Source organism: Carassius auratus, chromosome 34 (assembly GCF_003368295.1).
Source record: "Carassius auratus strain Wakin chromosome 34, ASM336829v1, whole genome shotgun sequence".
Lineage (NCBI taxonomy): Eukaryota > Metazoa > Chordata > Actinopteri > Cypriniformes > Cyprinidae > Carassius > Carassius auratus.
The window spans coordinates 16822582-16837243 of record NC_039276.1 but is presented as its reverse complement, the minus strand read 5'-3'; the positions used below and the strand labels follow the sequence as shown (position 1 = coordinate 16837243).

Sequence of the window (14662 nt, the reverse complement as noted above, 5' to 3'; positions counted from 1 at the left end):
AAAAGTACTTAAATTAGTCATTTAATAAAATTCAACACACAAATTTGATATTCAAAGTCTGTAAAAAAAAAAAAAAAACCTTGATTGTAATCCAGTAATTGTTTTAGAATTGGATTGTGATTCTTAAATACAATTTTAAATTGGAAAAAACCAACCCCAGACAGACACAGTAATACTGGACCAGAGTCTGACCTGCCCCATTATTTCAAACCGAACTGGACATGAATGTAAAAAAGGTAGTGTAACCTGTACAGCTTCCAGCCCCATGCAACGCATGCACGGTTTGGTCATTTACACCTAGCCTTGCACTTATAAGCACACACTGACAGAGAACAGAGAAGAAGGGGGATAATGACGAATGGAGGTCGGTGTTGCGCATGCGCCATTCAGATGTGACAAATGCGGTTGCAAAGGGGAGATATTGTAACAAAACAACGGTCACTAATTAGAAGTACAAAACGAGGATTTGTAAAGAACAATGTTAGTGGATTTCAATATAAGCAAAGAAGAAATTTAGCTTCCCTTGCTCATGTTAACAAACCTACTCGGTTACTAACGTAACATCAGTTCCCTTAGATACGGAATGAGTACTGCGTCATCAGCCGTTAGGCTAAGATGCTATGGGGAAAAGTTTTTTTTCTCAGATTTTTTTTCAAGCTTTTTTCAATCAAGCAGTGAAAATGCAGGACCATTGGTTCGTGGAGTTCAATAGAAATGAAGCAATGGCGGTGCAGTAGTGCCGCAAGAGCCTTTAGTTAGCAAGCCCACCCAAACCTGCCAAAAGGGGTGGCATCAGGCTATATAAGCGCCCGTCTCACTCAGGCAAATTGATTTAATTTGACTGAAGCGATGACATGAAGTGTCCTTGCGTATTGCACGTCAAAGTACGCAGTAATCGTTCCGTATCTAAGGGAACTGAGGTTACGTTAGTAAAGGAGTACGTTCCTTTTTGATTCTACACTCGTACTGCATCGTAAGCCATTAGGCTGAGACACTATGGGGATCGGTTATAAGGATCTGCTACAAAGTGATCATTCTGAATGAGCGCTTCATCAGGGCCCAGTTCAGACGCCTTAAATTAAGGATGGGTCTGAGACCTCCATCCTTTTTGGGGACGAGGAAGTACCGGCTGTAGAAGCCTGACTCGCTTTGCGCTGGGGGGACCACTTCTATAGCCCTTTTCACCAGCATAGATTTTACCTTTGAGCGAAGGACATGCACATCCTCGCCTTTCACAGAGGATAGGAGCATGCCTTTGAATAACAGGGTGATGGGAAGGCGAGACGAGGCAATTTGGAGGGCGGTCCGCCCGCGACGGGACTTAGCCTTCCCCTCTTCCTGACTGGTGCATCAGGCTGACTTCTGAGGCGCCAGGTCCAGCACTATCTTGGGCTGGGGTCCCTGTGCTTTAGAAGGGGGTAACGCTTAGCAGAGAGCGAGCGCCGGCAGCATCGTTTTATCAGGCTGCTGAGTCAGCGCTGGCTTGGGGCGATTCAAGGCAGACAAAGATGAGCGCTTGGGCAAAAAGTGTCACATAGTCTGGAACAACTTTTGTGCAGCAGTGAAGCGCTCAGCAAACCCATCCACAGTGGGGCTGAAGAGACCAGCAGAGGAGACAGTCGAGTCGAGGAAGATGGTTGAGGTCGTGGAAGTCGAGGTTTTATCCTGCTGGCTTTCGAACCCTTAAAGGCCTGGGTATTGGCCTTAGTAGCGCACAGCATAGGCTCACATGGCCATTGGTTCATTTGTATCAAACTCCATGAAACAATAGTCATACAGTTTCATTGCATGATTAAAAAAGGCTTCAGAAATCAGAGAAAAAGGACTTTTCCCCATAGTGTCTCAGCTGTTGACTCAAGCTACATCAAAGTGATTATTGCCTTTTGAATATGGATAATTTTCTTAAAAAAAACAAATCTATTTGCTACAGGAGGCCTTTGTTCACCCCTCAGATGCATACACATAGGATGAATTGAGGGTGTGTAATTTATGGCCTCAAGTCAATCTTTCATTCATTATCTGGCTCGGCTCGGTTTTCATCTTCAGTTCTCTCCTCACAGCAGTTCAGTCAGTGTACTGTTTGAGTAAATGAATTACTCCTCGATATTGGTTTATTTTAACTCAGAGGGAGTGTCAGCCACGTTAAAAAAATTAACAGCTTAAGTCATTTGTGGATTAATGCTTATTGGAGACATGAACCATTTCAAACGATTCAGTTTGATTTTGTGAACTGGTTCAAGATGATCCGGTTACATCGAGTGATTCATCCAGGTGGATGCTGCACACTGGTGGTGGATGAGGAGATACCCCCTGTCTATGTAAAGCGCTTTGAGTATCTAGAAAAGCGCTATATAAATGTAAAGAATTATTATTATTATTATTCGCGAACCGGAGTGAACGCACTCACAACGAAGAGAAGACAAAGGCTGAACAAAGTGGTAGTTTTTGCTATTTTTGGACCAAAATGTATGACCCTCTGATGTCACATGAACTACTTCGAAGGTGTTTTTATTACCTTTCTGTACATGGACAGTGTACTGTACATACATTTTCAATGGAGGGACAGAAAGTTATCGGACTAAATCTAAAATATCTTCAAATGTGTTCCTAAGATGAACGGAGGTCTTATGGGTTTGGAACGACTCATGAGGGTGAGTCATTAATAGGGCTTGGGCGCCGAGTTGCATTCTGGGATGTGGCGGCCATGTTGCTAGCCTCGCAAATGTCAACATACAGCAAGTTGAACGAGAAGAGCAGAGTTGGGAGAAAGAAAAAAAGATGTTAAAATCTTGAAAAGGTTGTGGGCTTTATAGGGATACGCTAAATAGGGATGCCAGGGACCGGTATGTGGACAAAATCGGCACTATTAATGGTTTGGATCCATATGAAATTCCCAACAAATAGTGGAGTACCGACGGAGACTTGCTGCCACACTTTTGCATTACAAATATCTTCGCCTACCTTGTTTGTTTTGTGAGCGCCTACACTTCAGAATAGTACCGAAGCTACAAGTCATTGAAGTCTCATGTGCAGTTCACAAATGGATGGGTTCAGGAGCTGCAACCGGAACAGCAGCAAACAGTATACAGTAATCCGGTAAACTGCGCTCTACCTAGCTGCTAGTTTATTAACCGTTAGTGCTAACAACCATTCACACATGGACTTTTAACAATGTGTTTCAAAAGTGTAGTTCGTAGCTGTCAACCTTCTCGTTTTTTCCGGGGTTCTCGCGTATTTGAGCTCTTTTCCCGCTGTCTTCCCGTTTTAGTATTTTCCTGTAAAATATCCCGTTAGCCCTTCAATCGGACCTGTGAAGTCTCTGCGTTGTTGTCCTGTTGCTACTCCTTGCCCTTCCAGCAAAACAGATGTTTTCAAAGCATCGTTTTGCTTACTTGAAATCAACCTTAGTGTTATGTTGGGCTTTTTAAGATAGCTTGGTTGTTGTGAGAGCACGATTTCACACCAATCTGTAACTAAAGTCACGTTAGACCTAGCTTCACAAATCGCTTAACGTTAGTTAATGCAGCAGTGTAATAGTACGATTTTTGCTGTCAGCAGAGGGATAGCAACAAAAAGATGAATGTTGAAATTTCCCGTATTTTGGATGAGTAACGCAAGAAATTTCCCTTATTTTCAATGTTGACTTAAGCTATATAAATTAATATTCAGATGTTATGGTCTCCGTGGCCGTGCCTCCAAGCAGGAAAGTGGTGTAAAGTTAATCGATTCTCATTTTATTTTCCCCATGGCGATGTGGGATTACAAATTTATAAAATGTTAAATCTAGGTTCCAATATAATAGTAGACTTTTTGGGGTAATAAAGCTGACATCCAAGAAGCTCAAATCAGGAAAATCAAGTGTCTGAGACATTAACCTTTTGTCTTTGTGTTCTTCCTTGAAGCTCAAGGCACAGCTGTGCCTTTTGTCTCTATGATAATGTTAAGGTATCAGTGATACTGTCAGGTACCTCTGTATTTAAATGACACTGTTATGCTGACAAGATCAAAGATGGGAAAAAGGCCAGTATCAGGCTGATCCCTGTATTGCATTTGCACGCTTTGTTTAGGTTGACTCCACCTCTGTGTATCCCACCCCCTTAAAATATATAAAAAACTACAATGTCTTAAGGACAAGGTAGACTTTTTGATGACTGCAGCACCACGCAGAGCGTTCTCAATAAAGAAGCTGAAGATTACCCAAGAGTCTCCTGGTCTTCGTTTCTGAGTTCCCAACAGCGATTATGTATTGCACTATTACACCCCACAATACATCAACGGTTTACCATGGTTGAAATAGATTTTTAATTAATCTACTTAAGACACACGGATGAGAGGGAGTATGTCTAAACACTGCGCAGTAGTCCGAGTAGCAGTGAAGGAGGCATTCAACGTGGCGGCTACGCCAAGTAATGACGTCGCGACGCCCAAGCCCTAATACATAATTTTAATATTTGGGTGAACTAACCCTTTAAGCTTGTTTTAACCTTTATAACTAGAAAAGCCAATGTCAATTTAAATGTAACAAAACCAAACCTCTATTGCGTTTTGGCATTTAGATTTTTGATTTTCAAGTCATCTCATCATAATTTGTGATCTGCTCACCAAACTGAAAGTAACAAAAATTAGGGATGACCTGTAAGGAATTTTGAAATAACTGAAAATATTTGGTGAAATGGTATGGACATGTGGTCAAGACCTGCCTTGCACACCTTATTATGTTCACCAAACAATAAAATTCAAGCATTTACCAGCCCATAGTATATTGGCCGTTTAAACTATGTTTTGAAATTGATAAATATTTTGGTAGGGCTTTTCCCTGCCTGCCTATGGGCTTCAGGGCTAAACACTGAGAATTTTTTATTTTATTTTTCTAAATAGTACAGGTGCATCTCAATAAATTAGAGATTTATTAGCAATGAGTGATTTTCCCTTTATCAAATATATATAGTTTTGTTTTTTTCAGTTAATAAATGTGGTTCTTGATGATGTGGAAAATTTCACTTATCTTGGATCTACCGTGACATGCAATAATATCCTAGATGATGAGATTTCAATCATGTTGGAGAAAGAGGGCTCTACTTTTGGCAGTTTGAAAAATCGTCAGTGGCAGAAAAAGCATCTATCTGTCTGCACCAAATGAAGATTGTGTAAAGCATGTGTTCTCAGCATCCTGTTTTATGGCTGAATGGAAATGTGCTGAATGGAGGGTTGATCTAAACAGAGGAAAGGCTCAAGACTATGTTAATAACCTCCAGCAGCTAAAAGAACGTTGCCTGAAATCTAACTTACAAACATGATCTGTGCTATCCAATAAAATGTCTGTGGCTTATTGTCACCTGCATTGTCACTTGCAACTGAAGCATACCATTGATTTGACTACTCATGTAAATATTATTCACATCAGTGATTTTCAAGACAGAATGTTTAGTGTTTTAAAGGAATTATTTTATTAATATAACTCTAGTACCAGGAGTCCATGATACGTCTCATACTCATGAATCTCATGCCACCCATATTGCTGAAGCTCCTGTACTCTCCAGGCCTGAAGTACCACTGCCTGCCTCTGTAGTGGGGCTGCTCATACATGAGCCAGTGGCCATCCATCACATGGCAGGACTGGCAGTGAGGCATGCGATAACGGTCCATGATACTGTCACAGTCATCCATCATTTCATACATCTGACCCATGAAGTTCTCCCTCTCGTAAATCCTCATTCTGTAGGATCCCCTGTGCTGTAGTGGAAGAAAAGTCAGTTATGTATAAATCAATCATGAAGAATCATAATCTCATGTAACCATATATCTTCAGCAACTATTTAGGTCTGTCTCTCACAGATCATCATTCTGAAAAGATCCATGTTGCTTTTCAAGCAATTTCATCATTTCATTTGATGGTTGAAATAAATCTAGGACTATTGTAAATAAATAAATACTTCAACAGGTTCATGGAGCTCACCATAGGGATCATACGGCAGGACCTGATGCAGTTGCTCATTCCAAACATAGACATGTAATCAGCATATTCTCCCCTCCTAAAGAAATACTGATTTCCCATGTAGTTGGGTTGATCGTACATCATCCAGCATCCACTGTGCACTCTGCAAGAGTGACAGCGGCTCATGTAGGAGGAGAAATCGGCACAGTCGCTCATACAGTCATAAGAGCGACCCTGGAAGTTCCTGTCCTCATAAAAGGTGACCTGAAAATACAGAATTAATATTTTAAGTAATTTAACAAATCAAATATTTCTGGAGTGAAGCGGTGTGGAAATTGCTACTGGAACAAGGTTTACCTTCATGGTTGCGCTGGCTGATTCTCAGTAGTTCCACAAAGGAGAAGCTGAAGCTGATTCTGCTTGCTGGCTGACTGCTCTCACCTGTGCTTTTATACTAGACCAAGAGTAAAGAGTACACAGCCTCTATTGTTATTTAATTCCTGACTATGCAAGTTGGTTTAGAGGCCATTCTAGTTAAAGCTTTGTATGAAGTGTTTATAGTGTTCAAACTATAAAATTTCTAAAGTGTTTGTTGCAAAAATTAAAGAGTTTAATATATATAGATATAAAAAAAATAATAATAAAGAGCTTCCATTCTAAGAAATTGTTTTGCTCAAGATTGACAGATTCTGACTCTGTGGATTTGGTTTGATTTTGCTTTTTAGAATATGAAATACTGAGAAGAAAAAAAAAAAGAGTTTACAAAAGAGTTTTCATAGATTGTTTGTTGCTTCAGATTCAAACATTCTGGCTATGTGGATTTGGATTGATTTGATTAGGTGTTACCCTATGATTTCACTCTCCTTGTAAAATACTGGGAATGTAGAACACAATAAGGTGAAGCACACATATCCTTGTGTGGACCGTCTGTATTATAAAGTAAACTGTATTTGTGCAGTCTAATGTCTGATGCATATTATATAACTGGAAAATCACTTACTTGATTTGGTATTGATTTGATTTTCAAATACTTAAGCACTTTCAGATACAGATTTAATTATTTTATTTGTTTGCTCTTGTAATGTGTTTCTTTGTTTGTTATTACTTTATATATGATTGCATGTTTAGAAGCTAAATTAAGTAACAGTATTTAATAATTCTTAATATAAAATTGTTTTGATTCATTTTTAATTTGTAATTTCATACAATTCAACAAACAAATTTGATATTCATATCCTGTAAAAATAAATAAATAATTGTTTTAGATTTGAATTGTGATTCCCAGAATCAGCATCAAATCCATTTTTCCATTCCAGGACAATAAATGTGTGGGCAAGCTGGTTAGAAATATATATTTGGTCTGAAATCATAGATATTTCGGTAACACTTTATAATAACTTCCATTTATAAATCATTAATAAACATTATATAATGCTTAACAGATCATTAGTTATTATATTTTCAAACAGATGAGATAATGTTATAAATGTTTTCTTTTTTTTTTTTTTTTTTTTGTAGTGGCCAACCTAAAGTTAAAACTATTCATCATTTATAAATCGTATTGCATATCTAACCGTATTTTATAAACAATTACTAATCATTTAGTATATTTATCATTGGGCTTTTATCTATAATGTAACAAGTTTGGTGTAAAGGGTGGCTGGTTAAGTTTAGCTAAATTCAATTGTCAATTCAAGTTTATTTGTACAAATAAACAATACAAATCATTGCAAAGCAACTTTACAGAAAATTAAGTTTAATTAACAGCAATTATAATGTGATTGCATAGTAAGTAGCAATATTTGTTAGTTCTGTATGTTGTTTTTTAGGGTTAGCATCATCTGAGGCCCTCTGAGGGGTTTGCATCATCTCTTCTCAGGTGTTCTGGTTTCAGACTGAAGCTTGTGTCAATTCTAGTTACCCCGTGGTAAAACAGAGAAACAAATAGAGACATCATTAGCATAGCTGCTGTTCCAAACAAGTAAAATTAATTAGTTTAACCCAAGCTAAAGAATAATAATACTCATTTGATCAGATGCAACTGCAGTCACAATTTAAGAGATGCATTATTTGAATGCTTGGCGAAAGATATGTGTTTTTAATCTAGATTTAAAGAGAGAGAGTGTGTCTGAACCCCGGACATTATCAGGAGGCTATTCCAGAGTTTGGGAGCCAAATGCGAAAAAGCTCTACCTCCGTTAGTTCACTTTGCTATCCTAGGAACTACCAAAAGTCCAGTGTTTTGTGACATTAGGGAGTGTGATGGATTGTAGTGTGGTATAAGGCTAGTTAGGTACACAGGAGCTAAACCGTTAAGGGCCTTATAGGTAAGTAATAATAATTTGTAACTGATATGGAACTTAATAGGTAGCCAGTGCAGAGACTGTAAAATTGGGGTAATATGATCATATTTTCTGGATCTGGTAAGCTACTGCATTTTGGACTACATGTAGCTTGTTTATTGAAGATGCAGGGCAGCCACCCAGAAGTGCATTACAATAGTCCTGTCTAGAGGTCATAAATGCATGAAATGCTTGTGTTACAACTCTTAAAATGATCTAGGGAAAAGTCAGCAAAACTTAAACTTGTTTTCTACTACTGGGTAGAAAGGATAAGCAAAATGAACCAAGGAAACCTTTAGAATAACGTTAATTTGTTTATTAACCAGAAACCAGAACCACAAAGCAGCATGTGTGAGCTATTTACACTACACAAGGAAAAATAAATAAAAACTAATGAAGGAAAATTATACTTTGAAAAAATTATAATTTGAATGATGGGAAAGTGGTGTCAAAACAAAGAAATAAACTCCCCAACCTAGAAATGAGTGAATTAGTGCTAAAAATGTTTAAATAAATAAGTAAATAAATACATAAATTAATAAATGCATCTAAAGTGCACACACACCCGGAGCAGTGGGCCCGGGGAGCAATTGGGGGTTGTGGTATTAAAGGTAGGAGTGAGCACTGTACATTCACTCCCCCCACCTACACTCCCTGTCAGTACAAGACTCAAACCTGCAACCTTTGGGTTATGAGTCTGACTGTCTAACTATTAGGCCACGACTTCCCCCATATATCATAAATATATGATAAAGATATAATATAAAGAAAATACTTGTTCATTTATCAAAAAAAAACAAAAAAAAACTGTTCACTTATAATAATCAAATTGTCTCAAGTGCACATATGACCCCTTAACCAACCCTTAAACCTACCCATACCACCAAACCTGTACCTAACCTTACCCCTATCACACCTCAATAGCAGCAAAGTGTTGTGCTTGAATACAAGCTTTTAATCATTTTATGACATCTGTTAAATTCATTTGTATATTTGCTGTAAGTGCTTGTAAGATTTACTGTAAGTGCTTGATCATATGGAATTGAAAGTTTAATGACATTTGTAAGCATTTTAGTTTACATGTTTAATAAGTTTATTAACAAACATTAACAAGCAAATAATCTTATGTATCTAACTCTATGAATATATGCTAACTAATGATCCATTAAGCATTATATAATGTTTCTTAATGATTTATAAAAAAAAATGGAAAGTTATTGTGAAGTGTTACTGATGTTTCCTAATCTAGAGAGAGAGAGAAAGAGAGAAAATATTTAAAAAAATTACTTACTGATGTGTTCATTTTATTTTAATTTCTAATGTTCCTGTCAGTGATTTCTGTCAGTGAGTAATGTCAGTTCCTGTCAGTGAGTAATGTCTAGTCCACATAATGTCTAGGACAACTTGCAGAGTGTTTTGTGGATTTTGTTTTTGTTATTAGGTGTATTAATGATTTTCAAGACAATGCTTATAGTTGTAGAGTAATTATTTTATTAATATAACTCTAGTACCAGGAGTCCATGATACGCCTCATGCTCATGAATCTCATGCCACCCATATCTCTGAAGCTCCTGTACTCTCCAGGCCTGAAGTACCACTGCCTGCCTCTGTAGTGGGGCTGCTCATACATGAGCCAGTGGCCGTCCATCACATGGCAGGACTGGCAGTGAGGCATGCGGTAACGGTCCATGCAGTTGTCACAGTCATCCATCATCTCATACATCTGACCCATGAAGTTCTCCTTCTCATAGATCCTCATTCTGTAGGATCCCCTGTACTGTAGTGGAAGAAAAGTAGATTAAAGATTTTTACTTTAATTTTTTTTGCCAGAATTGTTTTTTTTCTCTATATTGCAAGGAAAAAAATATTCAATTAAAAAATGTATTATGTGGCAATTTTTTTTTTTTTTTTTTTTTTTTTTTTATGATTGTGTATTTTATTTAATTATGTCAAAATATTCATGGAGCTCACCATAGGGATCATACGGCAGGACCTGATGCAGTTGTTCATTCCAAACATAGACATGTAGTCAGCATATTCTCCCCTCCTAAAGAAATACTGATTTCCCATGTAGTTGTGTTGATCATACATCATCCAGCATCCACTCTCCACTCTGCAAGAGTGACAGCGGCTCATGTAGGAGGAGAAATCACCACAGTCACCCATACACTCATAAGAGCGACCCTGGAAGTTCCTGTCCTCAAAGAAAGTGACCTGAAAATTCAAAGTTAATATTTTAGTGACTTAAAGTGAGAGATACCAAATCAAACATTTTGATGTTAAACTTTGTGGAAATGGTTGCTGGAATGAGGTTTACCTTCATGGTTACGCTGACTGATTCTCAGTAGTTCCACGAGGTAGAAGCTGAAGCTGATTCTGCTTGCTGGCTGACTGCTGTCACCTGTGTTTTTATACTAGACCAAGACTAAAGACTACACGGCCTCTATTGTTGGGCAAAACCTGACTGTGCAAGTTGACATAGAGGCTGTTAGTTAAAGCGTAGTATCTAGATCTTAGTTAATGTTTGCTAAAATTAAAAACCAGAGCATGATGATTCAAACTGAGAATCACACTTTGTTTTTTGTTGTTGTTTTTTTGCCTGTAATTCAGATCTGTGATTTACAAAACCTGAAACTTACTAAAATTAGGAAGCTTTTGAAACTAAATATGTAAAAAAAAAAAAAAAAATAAATAAATAAATATATATATATATATATATATATATATATATATATATATATATATATATATATATATATATATATAAATTCACATAAGAAGTTCACATAAAACATCTTACATGGTTTTAATGTCGTGGTAGATTTAAATAGAAAAACAGGAGAAGTTTTTACAAACACATTTATTACTGCAACGTGGGGTTTGGGCTTTGTTTCTTGTTCATTGTTTTCATGTCTTTTATTTTGTAGTTCAGCCACAGTCATGGACTGTCATGTGATTCCCTTATCTGTAGGTGTCTTCGACTTTATGCAACACTGCACAGACTGATCTGTGAAAGTTAGCACTTGCAGTAAGGGGCGAAATTGAAAGCAGAGACGTCAAGTTGGACAATTTTTGCTCCCGGTAATGACGCTCTCGTTGAGTTTGCATAATCTATCGCAGATTAATTGAATAACATGCAATATTTGTAAAATACACAGACATTTCAGAAGAATTTTCATGAGCAACAAGTAACATTTTTCATATTCTGCTTAATACAGCACCATCTGTTCAAGAAACAAATTCAACATAAACATTTACTATTTAAATACCAGTGGGGGTATATATGCTTTTCTCAGTGTTTTTCTGATAAAGGTGACTCAATATAACATTGTTACTTAATAAAAAAAAAAAAAAAAAAAAAAAAAAAAAAACATTTACTGTTCTAAAAACAGATTTGTGAGCAGTATTTGAACTGAAATGGTAGAAACACACATCATTGTTGTCATATGGTGAAAATGGCTAATCGTGAAACAGCTGTGTCGTCATCAGCGCTCATGCAGTTGCTCTGAAAAAGCTGCACCAGCTGAGTCAGACAGCTGCTTTTGGAACGCTATCGCGGTACTTTGATGCCACACATGAACTGGGACATGGTGTCGGCGCTGGTTCAGGCCAGACAAAATTTATAACCAGTATGCACTGTTTTAAGTCAGCTGCCGATAGGTCTGCACAGTCAAACCTTGTGTGTCACATCTGATTGGTTCCTTGGTTCATGTTTCATGTTCTCATTGCATGTGACCCTCATTGTTTCATATAAATAACCCTCATGTTGCCTTTGTTCTTTGTTTAGGTTTGATTTTGTAACCCTGCTGTCGGTGAGTCTGTATATGCCAAGTCAAGTCTGTTCAAGTCAAGTCTTTTGGATTGTTTTGTCTTTGCGTAAATAAACTGCACTTGGATTCTCACTTCAACTTGCCTTCAGTGGACCATTTGGTACAATTACAGCGAATTCCTTTTTTGAGGAATTGGTTAAACAAATGATTCAGTAATTATTAAAATTGTTCCTGAATGAATCCGTATATTTAAATGAATTTGGTTAAATGAATGAACTGACTTGCTCATAAAGTCACTTTTCACCACCTAATGGCGTAATGATGTTGAAAATACTGTGTAATAAATGTCCACTGATGGCAAGTTGAAAGAACCCAAGTGCAGTTTAAATAAATCCAAAAGTGAGCAGATAAACAACAAACATGACTTGATTTGGCTAGGCAAAATAAGAACATGAACATGGACAAAACTCACCAAACAGTGGATTACATAAACAACAAATGAACCAATGAGAACAAGACAAATGAACAAAAGAGACCACATGGCAGGATCATATGACAGGGTCATTGAATACATGACAAGGCAGGAACCAAGACAAAAAATACATACACACAAACACACACACAGACACACACACACACACAAAAAGTAAAAAAAAAAAAAAAAAATAATAATAATAATAATAATAATAATAATAATAATAATAATAAAACAGCGTGACACTGTGAAGACTCTCTCTCTCTCTGGGTCAGTGATCACAGATTTAAATTGATGGCTGGTATGATTCTGTCAAAGGGTTGATGGCTGAATCATTGTTATTTAGGAATAAGATTGCATGGGTGTTTGAATCAAGAATGCGTTAAAAGGTTAATAATGCAGCTCTTATGCAGCAGGTTATTATAGTTTTGCATTTTTATTTTAATATCATTTTCATATTTGCTATAGAATTAAGTAAAAATAGTATTTCCTCTCTATTGACCCAGAAGTGTCAAATTTCACAGCTCTTATTGGCCGGAGCCGCTTGAGTGCCATTTAATCTGACCAATTGCTGCCCTCTGAGCAGCCCACAGTAGCCCAGATTTGAATATCATAAGAGCCTCTTGCTATTTTCATTAATTTATTTTATATAACACATTTATGTTTAGTTTTTAGATAGTTTAGTTTCTGTTTTAGTTTTTGTAATTAAAGTTTAGAAGAATTAAAAGATCACTTCCAGATCACAGACCAAAGAATGACATTTTAATTCTAATTCCATGTAGGTCCCCCTCATGCTGCCAAATCAGGTCTGATGTATCGAGGCACACACTCACAAGACTTCCGAATGTCTGTTGTGGTAGAAGAGTGTTTGTTTTTGCTTTGTAATAAGTGTTTGGCATAAATGCAATTCACTCACTTGCTCATCATAACCGTTTGTACAGCTTGTGCAACAATAAGTTTATATATATATATATATATATATATATATATATATATATATATATATATATATTAAACACATCTGATTTAACACATCTGATCCAGCTAATGTAATTATTTAGGCTTATTTGAAACTACATGGTATGTGTGTGTTGGAGCAGGGTTGGAAGTTAACTCTGCAGGACTGCGGCCCTAGATGCTCAGTTGGATTAAGATATGTGAGATTTGAAGGCCTGTCACAGTGTCTGGTCTGTGTTTCCCTGGGTGTCCACTAGTGATCTCACTTCCCCATAGGCACCCCACTGCAGGCACTACATTTCCCACAAAGCCTTGTCCCTTCATCAATGTTAACTGCACACCTGTATTGCACTCAGCTGTCTCTCTCTCTTCGTTATCACCTGTCCATATATACCAGCCTGTTTCATTCTGTTTTCATGGAGTCCTTGTTTTCCATCACCCGGTTTCCTCGCTTTCCCTTGTGTTTTCTTGTTTCTTGTGTTCTTGTTTTTGGACTGCTTTCCCTGTTATTGACCGTTATGGATTTTGATTTTGGATTACCCCATTAAACACACTGCATTTGGATCTCTCGTTTCCTGTGATCGATCGGTACAGAAAGACTCCATCATGCCCAGACCCAGCGGTGTGGGATTTCGTGTCAGTTCCCCAGCCAGCATGGAGGAGTGGAGGGGGAGATTCCTCAAATTAACCACCCTACGTCAAAAGGGGAGTGAGGTGGGTGCTTTAGCACAATTATTTTGTACCATGGTGGTAGGCATGGGGTACATGTCATGATCCTGGTTCCCTTTCCCCTTTTCCCCTCCCCTCTCTGATGCTTTTTCTTCTCTTCTCCTACTTTGCACTAATCTTTCTTCTCTCGTTAATCTCCTTCAGCTGCTCCTCATTGCGCTACTCTTTGCGCTTGGCTTCCCGCACCTGTTTCCTCTTCTCCTTTGATTAACACTCCTACTTCTTTCCCTTTCCTCCCTACCTGCCTTGCCAGATTATTCCCCTAAAATACGCTTAACTGGTATGTCTTATCCCCTGTCGTTTGTCCCAGTCTTAGTCCTGTTTGTTCGGGGTGCTGTGAGTGTGAGCCTGGAAGTTTAGCCGCTGCTCGTCTCCTGACCTGCCGATCTCTCTCTCTCTACTGTGAGGTTGCGGAGCTGTCCACCATACTCAATCCGCCGGGGCGGCCGGTGGC

At 37.8% G+C, this 14662-nt stretch overlaps 2 protein-coding genes across 2 annotated transcripts; both read right to left on the bottom strand.

The window, feature by feature from the left end:
* Window positions 1-5423: 5423 nt before the first annotated feature.
* LOC113053368 (gamma-crystallin M2) lies at window positions 5424-6376 on the bottom strand. The gene is made up of 3 exons (XM_026218317.1): window positions 6293-6376; window positions 5957-6199; window positions 5424-5733 (listed from the first exon to the last, which is right to left on the bottom strand). Exons 1-3 carry the CDS (start codon window positions 6296-6298, stop codon window positions 5461-5463), a joined length of 522 nt encoding a protein of 173 aa, XP_026074102.1. The 5' UTR covers window positions 6299-6376; the 3' UTR covers window positions 5424-5460.
* Window positions 6377-9745: 3369 nt separating this feature from the next.
* LOC113053372 (gamma-crystallin M2-like) lies at window positions 9746-10674 on the bottom strand. The gene is made up of 3 exons (XM_026218320.1): window positions 10595-10674; window positions 10249-10491; window positions 9746-10054 (listed from the first exon to the last, which is right to left on the bottom strand). The coding sequence occupies exons 1-3, from the start codon at window positions 10598-10600 to the stop codon at window positions 9782-9784; spliced, it is 522 nt and encodes a 173-aa protein (XP_026074105.1). The 5' UTR covers window positions 10601-10674; the 3' UTR covers window positions 9746-9781.
* Window positions 10675-14662: the final 3988 nt, after the last annotated feature.

Coding starts and splice junctions, on each gene's coding strand:
- LOC113053368 (XM_026218317.1), bottom strand. Junction 5,734..5,956: donor CCTGCCGTATGATCCCTATG/GTGAGCTCCATG, acceptor CTTCCACTACAG/CACAGGGGATCCTACAGAAT.
- LOC113053372 (XM_026218320.1), bottom strand. Junction 10,055..10,248: donor CCTGCCGTATGATCCCTATG/GTGAGCTCCATG, acceptor CTTCCACTACAG/TACAGGGGATCCTACAGAAT.